Source organism: Leucoraja erinacea, chromosome 9, assembly GCF_028641065.1.
Source record: "Leucoraja erinacea ecotype New England chromosome 9, Leri_hhj_1, whole genome shotgun sequence".
NCBI lineage: Eukaryota > Metazoa > Chordata > Chondrichthyes > Rajiformes > Rajidae > Leucoraja > Leucoraja erinaceus.
The window spans coordinates 30,740,860-30,755,163 of NC_073385.1; the positions used below are offsets into that span (position 1 = coordinate 30,740,860).

General features: G+C 39.8%; 1 protein-coding gene across 1 annotated transcript in view; it reads left to right on the forward strand.

The window, feature by feature from the left end:
- naa30 (N-alpha-acetyltransferase 30, NatC catalytic subunit) overlaps window positions 1-5,291 on the forward strand; it is a 38,669-nt gene extending 33,378 nt beyond the window's left edge. Inside the window, exons 3-4 of the mRNA XM_055640474.1 lie at window positions 1,231-1,286; window positions 3,457-5,291. Coding sequence (XP_055496449.1) covers window positions 1,231-1,286; window positions 3,457-3,594 — 194 coding nt within the window. The 3' untranslated portion in view covers window positions 3,595-5,291. The remainder of the gene's footprint in view (window positions 1-1,230; window positions 1,287-3,456) is intronic.
- The last annotated feature ends 9,013 nt before the right edge of the window (window positions 5,292-14,304 follow it).

Below are 14,304 nucleotides of genomic sequence, written 5' to 3' on the forward strand. Positions count from 1 at the left end.
AGGAACTGTCCTGTAAATGGCCACGGCTACCGTTTGCACCTCCATTGTCGTGTTTCTGGGCCTCTTCTATATATCTTTTCTGATATAATTGCAGAGCATGCAGAAAAAAGATTAATTAGCTGCTGAGTAAGCAGGCCATTTTAACCCCAAAACCTTTCAGTTTATGCATTGTGTGCTTTATTTTTCACTTGCAGCAGTACTAAATTTACCAGTAATACATCCTGCATCATGCTATAATCATTTGAATTTTAATTCTATCTGTAATACAATGTTTTAATTGAATTTGATGCTGTGCTGCTTTTCTTGCTGTTTACTATTAAAATACCATCTAGATACTTGTTGGTTGCAGAGGTGTTTCAGAAACATTGAGGTCGCAATTAGAGTATTGTATTCAGTTTTGGTACCCCTGCTATAAGGAGCTGGGAAGTGTGCAGGCAAGATATACGCAGATGTTGCCGGGACTCGAAGGCCTGAGCTAAAGGGAAAGTTCATGCAGGCTCCTTGAAGTACAGTACGCTAAGCGGTGAACTTGGAGAGTTATATAAAATCATGAGGGGAATAGATCGGGTGCATGCACAGTCTTTTGCCCAGGGTATGGGAATGAAGAACCAGATGACATAGGTTTACAGTGAGAGGGGAAAGATTTAATAAAAACTTGAAGGGCTACTTTTTCTCAGAGACAGTGGTGGGTGTCCAGAAGGAGGCAGTTGAGATTGATACAATAACAACATTTTAAAAGATACTTGGACAGGTATATCCAAAGGAAAAGTTTAGACAGATTTGGTTCAAAAACGGCACAATGGGACTAGCTTAAATGAGCCAACGTGGTCGCCATGGATGAGTTGTGCATAAGGGCCTGTTTCTGTGCTTTATGACTCTTAATTAATACTGTAGTAAATTGCTATCTATTAATTTTATGCATGCAAGAAACTGCATCTCGATAGATGGCCATCTAGTTCTGAGGCACAATGAAACAGAGCAAAGGAGTGCTGAAATAACCTGCGTTGTGCTTCTTTGTAGGAAGTGTACATTCCCTTATTTCTCCAGCTGCACAATAGCCAGCAAAGAACTGTACAATTATGGCCATGAATAACATTCCTCCTGCACCACTTGTCCGTTCTGTACCTTGCACATTCTGATCCCACTCCTAAACTCAGATTCCCCAAAAAGTTGTTATTTATCCCTGTTTGTGCTTCTGAATGTTCACTCTGTTAACACTTTGTTTTTCAGGCACAAATCTAGTGAAGAAAGCAATTTACGCCATGGTAGAAGGCGACTGTGATGAGGTAAGGCATTTGCAATACCTATTAAGCTGCATTAAAATTTACATCTATTTCACCTTATTTTGTAATCTGTTTGGCAGCACTATCATAAACCTTTGACTGTGAACATTCACTATCCCACAGCCCCCTCAGTCATTCAGCCTTACTGTTGGTTGAGTACTTCAATTGTGTAACTAGAATATGAAGATCTACTTTCCTCCCTCTCTTTCTTTCCCTCCCTATCCTTTACTCCCCCTTGTAGATAATGGAGTAAAGTATGAGATTCACCGCAGTTACTTTTCCTAATGTCGAAGAGGCCACTACTTTGCATTACTCTATCCAGTGAGGAGCCTGTAAAACTCAGCAATGGAAAGATACGAGTTAAATTACCATTGGGGGCTCAAATACAAATATTAAGTGGGACACCAACATTTTATAGTGGACTTAAGAAGATGTTGAATGCATAGTTCCAAAGATATAGGACAGTTTTCTCAATGCTGTACCTATCTATATTAGTCAATCATTTAATAGAATTGCTTAGAAACCCAGTGTAATTCTAACAAATTGCAAGAAATGTGCATGCAAATTGGGGGAATGTGACATAAGGAGATGTATGCATATGGTGTTTTACTTTCAGTATATGATTGATTTGAAGATAAATCTTCTACACATCTTAAAAATATACATACTGAAAAGGAAATAGTGGGACATAAGATAATTATTCTCCTTAAAAGAATATTTATCTCACAAGTAAGACTAAGAAAGATGGCAAAATAATTGAAGAAACACCTATGGATGTTATCTACTACATAGGTTTCCAGAGGTACTTATGACAAGTTTTTGCACAAAAGATTTAGAAAAAATGTAAAACATAGAATTTGAAGTATTTTGGGGGAATGGACTATAAAACAAAATGAGTGGTGTTCCACAGCGATCTGTGTTGATTTTTCACATTATCATAATTTACAATTTACAATATAAAGAATACTTGTTGGCAGGCACAATAGCAGAGTATATGAGTACATATGATAACATATGCAAGATATAAAGGCATATAAATTGAGTTGGCAATTTGAAGTTCATTGTGGCGGTATGAATTTAGCCACTTACCAGGAAAGACATTTGAATGTATCTTTTGAAAAAGATGTTGGGCATTGTGGAAGTGCACATAAGTTTGTATGTTCAAATATGTGACTCAATCAAAACTGGGCAACAGGTAAAGCAAAATAACCTATTGCTAATTGAATATTAACCTTGACAGATACAATAATTTGAAGTGGGTGGCAGAGGCGGTAGAGCTATTGTCTCACTGTCAGAGACTAAGGTTCAATCTTGACCTCAGGTGCTGTTTTATGTGAAATTGCACATTCTTCCTGTGACTGCATAGGTTTCTTCCAGGTCCTCTGGTTTTCCCTCTCATCCCAAAGATGTGTGGGTCTGTAAAATTGCACCTTACGTGTAGGGAGTGGATGAGAGATTGCGATAACATGCGACTTGTGTGAACCGGTGATCGATGGTCGTCAGACTCAGTGGGCCAAAGGGGTTGTTTCCATACTCTTATCGCTAAACTAAATTTATGCTTTAGTTACAGTTTTGCACACGGCCCCTCTGGAGATCTAATTGCTCTCAGGGAATGTGTTTAGAGCACAAACATTAAATAATGAGACCAGACTGGATTAATGTTCATTTGACAATAGACGTTAGTATGTATAAAGTGGTACTATGAATCAATAGTGTATGAATCAATGGTAAAGGAAAGCTGTTTCCTCTGTTGGCTCCAGAACAATAAAAGATCATCTTGAGATGAGAAAAGACACAAAGTGCTGGAGTAACTCGATGGGACAGGCACATCTCCAATTCGTCTGAAGAAAGATTTCAACCTGAAACATTACCTGTCATGTCTTTCATAGATGCTGCCTGACCCACTAAGTTATTCCAGCACCAAATCTAAACCCCTCTATGCAACCCATCTCCAATCACCAAGCAGTCTGTGACTGGGCCTGGTATAATATTGGGACAACCTCAAAGCTTGATGACTTGCTTTTTTTTTTTGTCATTTGATGAAAATCGCAAAATCATCAGGTGGAGATTACAATATAACAAACAATAAAATAGTTTATTATGCATTTATTTTCAGTGTATGCAATTTTTATTAGGAAATGATTTTAAACACTCTTTTTCTCTTTAAACGCAGGTTGTTCTGGAAACTGAGATTACAAACAAATCTGCTCTAAAACTCTATGAAAATCTTGGATTTGTGAGAGACAAAAGGCTGTTCAGATATTACTTAAATGGAGTTGATGCATTGCGTCTTAAACTGTGGCTACGTTAAAGAACTAAAAAGAACAAGTTCAAAATGAGTCCTTTTCGCATGCACTGCAATTTTTATGAATTGCTTTGCAAGAGGGCCCTTGATTTCAATGCAGCTCTTACCTGTCTGTGTCTCCATTGAGTGTCACATACATTTGTTGCACTATGGCATGGCGCAATTGTGCTAAATAAAAAATGATTTTTTTTCCTCTCAAAATTGTCAAAATATTCATGGATGAATTGTAATACCAGAGAGATGGAACAGTTGTTCTGAGATGCATCATTTTGGTGAATGTGAGATAAGAGGCAAAACAGCATCTCAAATGACCTATTGATGGAAAATGTTTTGTGGCGTCCAGAGAGCTTGTGTGTGGATGTTTCTCCATGGATTTATACCAACATTTCATACAGAAATTTGCCAGATTAAATATTGAACTCCTCAAAGGGTGTTAATTCTGTTTTTCAGATTTTATTTTTCATATAAAATTTTCCATTTAATGATTCTTGGTACCTCAGTGATCACTGAATGACGAAAACACATTATTAGGAGTTGTGTGTATGTGTGTGAGCATAACAACAAAATAACTTTGCGTCTGCCAGTGCCTGTTTAGATGTGCATTTAATTCTCATTTCCAGTTTGAGTGCATGCTTTTTTCCCCAAAAAACTCTTGCAGCAAAGCTTTTGATTTTATTTGAACAATGGTTTTGTTGGTGATTGACTCTGCTTTTTCCATGATTAGGTTATTCAGCTTCCCCTCAACAAAAAATAAATAAATCCCATTGTTGCTTAGGGAGCTACCTGGTAATTATTTTATGTGAAAGGAGATATCTTTTATTTTGAAGAAATGTTCAGTAGTTGCTATACCTTAAAGACGACTCCTTCACCACTATTTTTTGCTAATTCTGTATAATGCACTTTTCTTGGTTTAAATAGATTTTTAAAAAAGTAACATTGTATTGTCTGAACAATTTTAACCAAGAATCAATTCAGAATCTTGGTAGCAATGAAAGAGTGGATTATTAAATGATTGGGACACTTTTTATCATCCACATTAGTATGCAAGCAGATCACCTCTCCCTACAAACCACCTACATAACCTGGACACTTCTAAAAGATGATAACAAAATTTGAATTGCATACTACCAAATTTATGTTCAAAATCTCTCTCTGCTTTCCTAAAGGAGCTAATAACTATTTTCACTTGAGTATAACGAGCTACTTGGTACTTTACTGTTTTATGTGTTTCAAAATAAAAAACACAACCTGCCTTATGTTTTTGGAAGGGTAGATGGCCACTGAACAACAGATTTGCCACATTCATCGGTTTACAAATACAAAACATCAGATGGAATTTGGAGCAGAGCACATTTTACAGAACGGGTCTTTGGACTTGCATAAACCAACTTGATTTTCATTGCCACACAGTTTTATTGGAGTTAAGGATAGTATACAAGATTGGGCAACTGTTCAATATCAATGATTTAATTCTGTGTTGAATTATTGAACTTCTGTTTCAGTCAGTAATTGTTACTGAATTTCACTGGTATCCCTGCTACTTCTCTCCAAAGAGCAGGGCTAAATCTACAGACAGGGGATAAATGGAAATTGCAATGTTTGTAAGATAACTCTGTAAGATGCAGTAAATAAAGTGAAAAGTGGTTTTATGAGTCTGAAAATTTTGTGGATCTAAAAAATAAATGATCTGGGATATCACATCAGTAATTGCACGTTGCCACAGTAATTTCACAAAATCAAGTCATTTCGGGAGGTTTCCTGTTATATTTCATGAGCATATTCAAAGGTGATTTTAAAATGCTTCAAATTCCTAGATGGTGAAATTATATTCTGCAAATACAGTTTAAGTAATTACCTTGATAAAATGTAATCTTTTGGGAATGTGCCATTTTCTAGATGCGTGCAACAAATATATTTCTGTATGAAACACTAATAGCATTTTACACAGGTGATTTTTTAATGTGTGGTTTTCATAGCTTGGTACAAAGACGGGGGGAATGATAATAATTTACTAAAATGTTGATAGATTATTGAAAATGACACAATCCCTCTTAAAACATTTTGGTGCAGTTTTTTTTTTTATTTTTTAAGTATGAGTAAATACTGCTGCATTCTAGTACTACTATGGTGTGTACCTGTTTCATAGAACACAGAACTGTGCAACACAGGAACAAACTATTTGGCCTACAATGTCTAAGCTGAATATGTTGCCACGTTAAACTAATCTCCCCTTCCTACACATATCCATATGGATATGCATGTCCATACAGTTACATGCATATCCTTCTCTGCATTTCTCAGGTGCGGGAGTGACTATTCTCCTATTTTTGTTTAAAATAATTGAATTACATAGTTCCAATTATGTGAATGCCGGGTATTTGAAGAACACGGGGTATATAATGGGTAGACTCTGTCAGAGGTATTTCTCAACATAGCTTTTCTATGTGATTAGTAGCATAGGAGAAGTCTATAGAAAATAGAGATACTCAAATTGCTGTGGCAGCACTTTCAATAAGCTTTTGAATATTTATAGCACTCCTGTTAACAAACAGTAGCCTTGTAGCATTGTGGGATAGTGACCCTAGTATTTTTTAGATAAACCAGAAATTGCCCCTGCTCTTCAATAACCCTTCACATCTATGGCTCTTGATTTAAATATTACAATCTCGGTGATCAATGGGGTCATCAACCGGATCTCGCAAAAATTCTGATTTGTTTTATGTCCCACAAAACAAAATTGTTAATTGGCTTAAGATGTTGAATGGAGTTGCAGGAAATCGCAATCTTGAGCAAAAGACAAAGTGCTGGAAGAACTCGGCAGGTCAGGCAGCTTCTGGGGAGGGATTGGACAGATGACGATACAGGTCGGGACCCTTCAGACTGGACGAAGACGTGGCTTCAGTAGTGAGTCTGGGTCAGAACATGGTTGAAGAGCAGGAATCACAGAAGGGGAGCAGTAGAAAGGGCCTGGAAACAGACTGGGCAAGTCTGAAGAAGGGTGCTGATTAGCAACATTGTCTGTTCATTCCCTCCACAGATGCTCCTTGACCTGCTGAGTTCCACCAGCATTTTTAGGACCATGTTTGTTAACCCATTATTGAGAGAGATTTAGTTAACCTGTTCTTAGTCAGAAAATGTCAACTGAGAGATTGGAAATTAAATCTCCTAATTTGGGTACATGGATATGCAGGGAGGGGGGGGGGGGGGGGGGGGGGGGGGGGCATGGATCATGTGGAGGTAGAGGAGATTAGTTTTAACTTGGCATTGTGTTTGGCATGAAGATTGTGGCCCAAGGGCCTGTTCCTGTACTGTTCTATATTGTACATTCGTTCATCCAACCTTTTACCATGTAGTTTGGAAAATCAGATCTGAAAGCAGATATTTCTGTGGGTGTAAAAGGAACCTTCCTTGTTTATCGACCAGATAGGAATCTGGGAATTACTTTCAAGTTATGACTATCACCACAGCACAATATTTGGGGATAACATTGTTATCTACCATCATGGATAGGAAAGATTTGTAGGGATATAGATTTAACATAGGAAAATGGGACTTGCTTAAATGGGGCATCTTGGTTTAGCATCATGATTGGGACCAAAGGTTTGTTTCCTTGCTGTATGACTATCATTTATTTGTGTATTATGATTTTATCCAATATGAAGATATGTTGAAAAACATAAATGGATATTTGAGGTGATAAGAATGAGTTGACTGGTTTACTAATATGCAGATTGTTCAACAGGTCAGGGCTATTTAGTTATGGTTAGCCTACTTGCAATCTGGTAGTTACCCTTGGGTATCTCTGTTCGATCTTTTATAGATCTATCTGGTCTGTGCAAAAAAGCTTCTGTGATTAATGCAGACCAAAATGCAATTCAAATTCAAAGTTTTGCAAGTGAAGGGTAATTTTAATTAAGCAAATTGAATATTTCTTCAAAGTAGCAAATTATGGCAGTCAGTCAGTGAACAACAGTGTAAACTTTCAATTAGAAGCACAAATTAATCAAAACCTACATGGTTTTGTTGAGGAACTACCATGATTGTTTTCTGCGACCATGAGGGTTTTGCATTTGACATTTTCCACGTAAATTTCAACAAGATTTTTAACAAGATACTGCTTGGATGACAGATCATAAAAAGATCAAGATTCAAGAGAGTTTATTGTCATGTGTTCCTGATAGGACAATGAAATTCTTGCTTTGCTTCAGCACAACAGAACATAGTAGGCATAACTACAGAACAGATCAGTGTGTCCATTTTCCATTGTATAAATATATACACACATGAATAAATAAACTGAAAAAGTGCAAATAACAGATAATGGGTTATTAATGTTCAGAGTTTAGTCCGAGCCAAGTTTAATAATCTGATGGCTGTGGGGAAGTAGCTATTCCTGAACCTGGTTGTTGCAGTCTTCAGGCTCCTGTACCTTCTACCTGAAGGTAGCAGGGAGATGAGTGTGTGGCCAGGATGATGTGGGTCTTTGATGATACTGCCAGCCTTTTGGAGGCAGCGGCTGCGGTAGATCCCCTCGATGGAAGGGAGGTCAGAGCCGATGATGGACTGGGCAATGTTTACTACTTTGTGTAGTCTTCCTCTCCAGGGCGCTCAAGTTGCCGAACCAAGCCACGATGCAACCGGTCAGCATGCTCTCTACTGTGCACCTGTAGAAGTTAGAGAGAGCCCTCCTAGATAAACCGACTCTCCGTAATCTTCTCAGGAAGTAGAGGCGCTGATGTGCTTTCTTAATAATAGCATCAGTGTTCTCGGACCAGGAAAGATCTTCAGAGATGTGCACGCCCAGGAATTTGAAGCTCTTGACCCTTTCAACCATCGACCCGTTGATATAAATATGAGCACAATCCAAGAGAGGGTATCAAATTTGATCCTAAATTTGCAATAAATGGTAAGTGCCTTTGTGATTCCATGACTCCTACTGTGGCTTCCGTAAGGTTCAGACTTGATCTCTTGCTTTTTGTACGTGAAAAATTTAAACTCCAGTGGACATAATAAAGAAATGTACTGGTGATCCTAAAATTACGTTATGTGGTTGACAATGAAGTGGAATGTTTTCAACTTAAGGTGGAGACGGACGTTCTGGGCAGTTAATTAGAAAATGTCAAATGGAACTGAATCCAGAGAAGGGCGATGCAATGAGACATGGGAGTGGGGAAATGGTGGAGACACTCAGCGGGTCAGGCACTATTTTTAGAATAGGAAAAGACAATATATTTTTTAAATTTTATCTTCAAAGTTAAAGAATTTACAATAGATGGGCGGATATTGAGAAGCTAGGGTGTAGTCCCAATCTTCCAACCTACCTCATTGTGGACAATATACTTTTTTTTTCTCTGTAACTGTAAGGTTACAATGCTACGGCAGTTTTATTCTATGCACCACCTGTTCTTGTGTATGACTTCATTCTACTCATGTATGGTATGATTTCATTTGACTGGATAGAACCCAAACAAAAGCTTTATAAAGTATCTTGGTCCACATGCCAATAATAAATCCATGCCAATACCACATTGGCCATACTTCTCCAAATACTTTTCCAATCTTGGAGTATACAGTATGCTCTTGAATCTCTGCCCAGAGCAGGGCATGGAGATAAACTGGTTAAAAAATAAATAGGTGCATGGGATGTTTATTTTAACAAACTAAAATATAAAATAAAAAAACAGGAAGGTAATGGTAGAATTGCACATCATTTTTGTTGTTCTACATCTGATTCCTGGTTACAATTCTGATCAGCATTCAGGAAACATCCCGAGGAGATTTGAAATGTTGCCAGGACTTGAAACTTACAGGTTGGGTTGCTTTCTGCAATCAAAAAAAGCTGAGGGGACACTTTGTGATTTAAGAAACACAGATACTGAGACTCAAAAGAACATTATCAAATTGGGATCTTCCTCCATCCTGCTATTCAGCAGAACCAACGCTGGACTGCTGCAGGCCTCATCTCTTCCTCTGTGCCCGTTCGCTTAGTAGAGGCAGCGATTTTAAGTAATTTGTGGAAGGGATGAGAATATTCTTTCAAGTAGAGAGGTTTGGAACTTGTAACCAGAAAGGTGTAAGAATGGAAATGCGTACCACCAAAATATTGCAGTGAGTTGTGGATGTAGCCCAGCCATTACACAGATTAGACTCCTCACCATTGACTCCATCTGCACTTCACGCTGCCTTGGGAAAGCAGACAACGTGATCAAGGATGTTTTTCACCAGGTCGTTCCCTCTTCTCTCCTATCTGGGAGAAGATATAAGCTAGAAAGATGTACCACCTGATTCAGGAACAGCTTTTTCTCCACTTTTATCAGATTACAGTCCTATGAGACGGGATATACTGATGGTTCCGATGTTCCAACCTACCTCATTGCGGACATTGGACTCTTTCTCTGTAGCTGTAACACTCCAATGCTGTAACACTATATTCTGTGTGATTTTTTTTTTCCTTTGCACTACCCATTATACTTGTGCTTAGCTTAAACTTGGATAAATTGTGATTGACATTTGAACTGAACTGAGACCAAAGATTCACTAGAGTTTTGAATGAATTGCAGTTTGGAAGATGAGAGACCAACAATTAAAGTATTCTACTTGGGTGAAAAATGTCCAAATAGAAGTTTGAGCAACAGTTGGGCTGAGGTACAAGTGGTGGTCTAGTGTTTTTTTTTAAATGGATATGTTTAAGCAATTATTTAAGCAAAATGGTGATCAATATTTTAAAAATATGTAGTAGGGCAGCACAGTGGTTCATAAGTTCATAAGGGATAGGAGCAGAATTAGGCCATTTGGCCCATCAAGTTGACTGCATTTCATAATGACCGATCTATCTTTCCCTCAACTCCATTCTCCTGCCTTCTCCCCATTACTCCCGACACCAATACTAATCAAGAATCTATCCATGATAGCCAGCACTGCCATTCATTGTGATCATGGCTGATCATCCACAATCAGTACCCCGCTCCTGCCTTCTCCCTATATCCCTTGACTCCACTAACTTTAAGAGCCATATCTAACTCTCTCTTGAAAGCATCCAGAGAGTTGGACTCCACTGCCTTCTGAGGCAGAGAACTCCACAGATTCACAACTCTGGGTAAAAATGTTTTTCCTCCTCTGTTCTAAATGGCCTACCCCTTTATTCTTAAACTGTGGCCCCTGATTCTGGGCTTCCCCCAACATCGGGAACATGTTTCCTGCCACTAGCGTGTCCAATCACTTAATAATCATATATTTCAATAAGATATCCTCTCAACCTTCTAAATTCCAGAGTGTACAAGCCCAACCGCTCCATTCTATCAACATATGACAGTCCCGCCATCCCGGGAATTAACCTCATGAACCTACGCTGCACTCCCTCATAAGCAAGAATGTCCTTCCTCAAATCTGGTGACCAAAGCTGCACACAATACTCCAGCTGTGGTCTCACTTAGGCCCTGTACAATTGGAGAAGGACCTGTTAGCTCCAATACTCAACTATTTTTATGAAGGCCACCATGCCATTATCTTTCTTCATTACCTGCTGTACCTGCATGCTTACTTTCAGTGAGTGATGAACAAGGACCCCCAGATCTCTTTGTACCCTTCCTTTTCCCAACTTGATACCATTCAGATAATAATCTGCCTTCCTGTTTTTGCCACCAATGTGGATAACCTCACATTTATCCACATTAAGCTGCATCTGCCATGCATCTGCCCACTCACCCAACTTGTCCAAATCATCCTGCATCCTCACAGTTCACACTGCCACCCAGCTTTGTGTCATCTGCAAATTTGCGGATTTTACTTTGAATCCCTTAATCTAAATCATTGATGTACTGTATATTGTGAATAGCTGCAGTCCCAGCACCGAGCCTTGCGGTACGCCATTAGTCACTGCCTGCCATTCTGAAAGGGACCCATTATTCCCTACTCTTTGTTTCCTGTCTGCCAACCAGTTTTCTATCCATGTCAGTACCCTACCCCCAATACCATGTGTTCTAATTTTGTCCACTAATCTCCTATGTGGGACCTTATCAAATGCTTTCTGAAAGTCCAGGTACACTACATCCACTGGCTCTCCCTTGTCCATTTTCCCAGTTACATGCTCAAAAAATTCCAGAAGATTAGTCGAGCATGATTTCCCCTTAGCAAATCCATGCCGACTCGGACCGATCCCGTTACTGCTATCCAAACGTGCCGCTATTTCATCATTTATAATTGACTCCAGCATCTTCCCCACCAACGATGTCAGGCTAACTGGTCTATAATTCCCTGTTTTCTCTCTACCGCCTTTCTTAAAAAGTGGGATAACATTAGCTACCCCCCAATCCACAGTAACTGATCCTGAATCTATAGACCATTGGAAAATGATCACCAATGCATCCATGGTTTCTAGAGCCACTTCCTTAAGTACCCTGGGGTGCAGACCATCAGACCCTGCGGATTTATCAGCCTTCAGTCCCATCAGTCTACCCAAACACCATTTCCTGCCTAATGTGTATTTCCTGCGGCCGTCACCCCAGATCCTCTGGCCAATAGTACATCTGGGAGATTGTTTGTGTCTTGCTTAGTGAAGACGGATCCAAAGTACCTGTCCAACTCGTCTGCCATTTCCTTGTTCCCCATAATAAATTCACCTGATTCAGTCTTCAAGGCTCCAACTTTGGTCTTAACTATTCTTTTCCTCTTCACATACCTAAAGAAGCTTTTACTATCCCCCTTTATATTCTTGGCTAGCTCACCTCATCTTTTCTCCCCGTATTGCCTTTTTAGTCATCTTCTGTTACTCTTTAAAAGTTACCCAATTCTCTGGCTTCCCACTCATCTTTGTTATGTTATACTTCTCTTTATTTTTCCACTGTCCTCGACTTCCTTTGTCAGCCACGGTCACCCCTTACTCCCCTTGGAATCTTTCTTCCTCTTTGGAATGAACTGATCCTGCACCTTCTGTATTATTCCCAGAAATACCTGCCATTGTTGTTCCATTGTCATCCCTGCTAGGGTATCTTTCCAGTCAACTTTGGCCAGCTCCTCCCTCATGGCTCCATAATCCACTTTGTTCAACTGTAATGCTGACACGTCCGATTTTTCCTTCTCCCGCTCAAATTGTAGATTAAATCTTATCATATTATGGTCAGTAGCTCCTAATGGCTCCTTTACCTCGAGTTCCCTTATCAAATCCAGTCCATTACACAACACTAAATCCAGAATTGCCTTCTCCCTGGTTGGATAAATTACAAGCTGCTCTAAGAATCCCTCACGGGGGAACTCCACAAACTCCCTTTCTTGGGGTCCAGTACCAACATGATTTTCCCAGTTTACCTGCATGTTGAAATCTCCCATAACAACCGTAGCATTACCTTTGCGACATGCCAATTTTAACTCTTGATTCAACTTGCACCCTATGTCCTGTCTTCTGTTTTGTGGCCTGTAGATAACTCCCAGTGAGGTCTTTTTACCCTTTCAATTTCTCAGTTCTATCCATACTGTCCCCCCGGATCCTGTCCAACTTCTACCGCTGTACCATCGAAAGCATCCCGACCACCTGCTTCACGGTATGGTACAGCAGTTGCACCGTAGCGGACAGGAAGGCACTGCAACGGGTGGTGAAAACCGCTCAGCACATCATCGGTGCCCCGTTCCCTGCCATGGATGCCCGCCACTGCAAACGGTGTCGGAGGCGGGGCGGGAAAATCGTCAAGGACCCCTCTCACCCTAACCATGGACTATTTGCCCTCCTCCCATCAGGGAGGCGGTACAGGAGCCTCCGGTCTCGCACAAGCAGGCTGAGGAACAGCTTTTTCAATAGCACCATTACACTGCTGAACTCAGTCCCGTCGCTAGCTATCTTTAGACTCTCCCATTTGTATACATTTATTTGCCTATGTACCAGTTTAATTCATCCACAGTCCACACATTGTTAACCAGTATTTTTATTTGTATTTTTATTTTGTACTTTTATTTTGATTTCTACTATCTTGCACTATGACCAGACGCTAAACTGCATTTCATTGTACCTGTACTCGTATTTGTGCAATGACAATAAAGTTGAATTGAATTGAATACTGACTCTACATCTGATTCTATGTCGCCCTTCGCAAGGGACTGAATTTCATTATTCACCAACAAAGCTACCCCACCCCCTCTGCCCACCTGTCTGCCTTATCGATAGGACGTATATCCTTGAATATTCAGTTCTCAGCCCTGGTCCTCTTGCAGTCATGTCTCTAATTCCCACAACATCATACCTGCCAATTTCTAACCGAGCCTCAAGTTCATCCACTTTATTTCTTATACTTTGTGCATTCATATATAATACTTTTAATCCATTACTCCCCTTACCCTTTACATCGATTCCTATTTCACTTGGCCTTACTCTCCTATCCCTTCCTGAGCTTTCTGCCCGTTAATTGTGGTGTCTTTCTTTACTTTTCTTATATTCTTTCCCTTTAACTCGACCCATATATCTCCAGTTTGTTTCCTCTCCCCCATTATTTAGTTTAAACACACCCGTGTAGCTGTGGCAAACCTGCCTGCCAGAATGTTAATCCCCGTCCTGTTAAGGTGCAACCTGTCTTTTTTGTACAATTCACCCTTCCCCCTAAACAGATCCCAGTGGTCTAAGAATCTAAATACCTGCCTCCCGCACCAGCTCCTCAGCCAAATATTCAGATCCTCTATCTCCCTGTTCCTGCCCTCACCGGCACGAAGAACTATTCACCCTGGAGGTCCTGC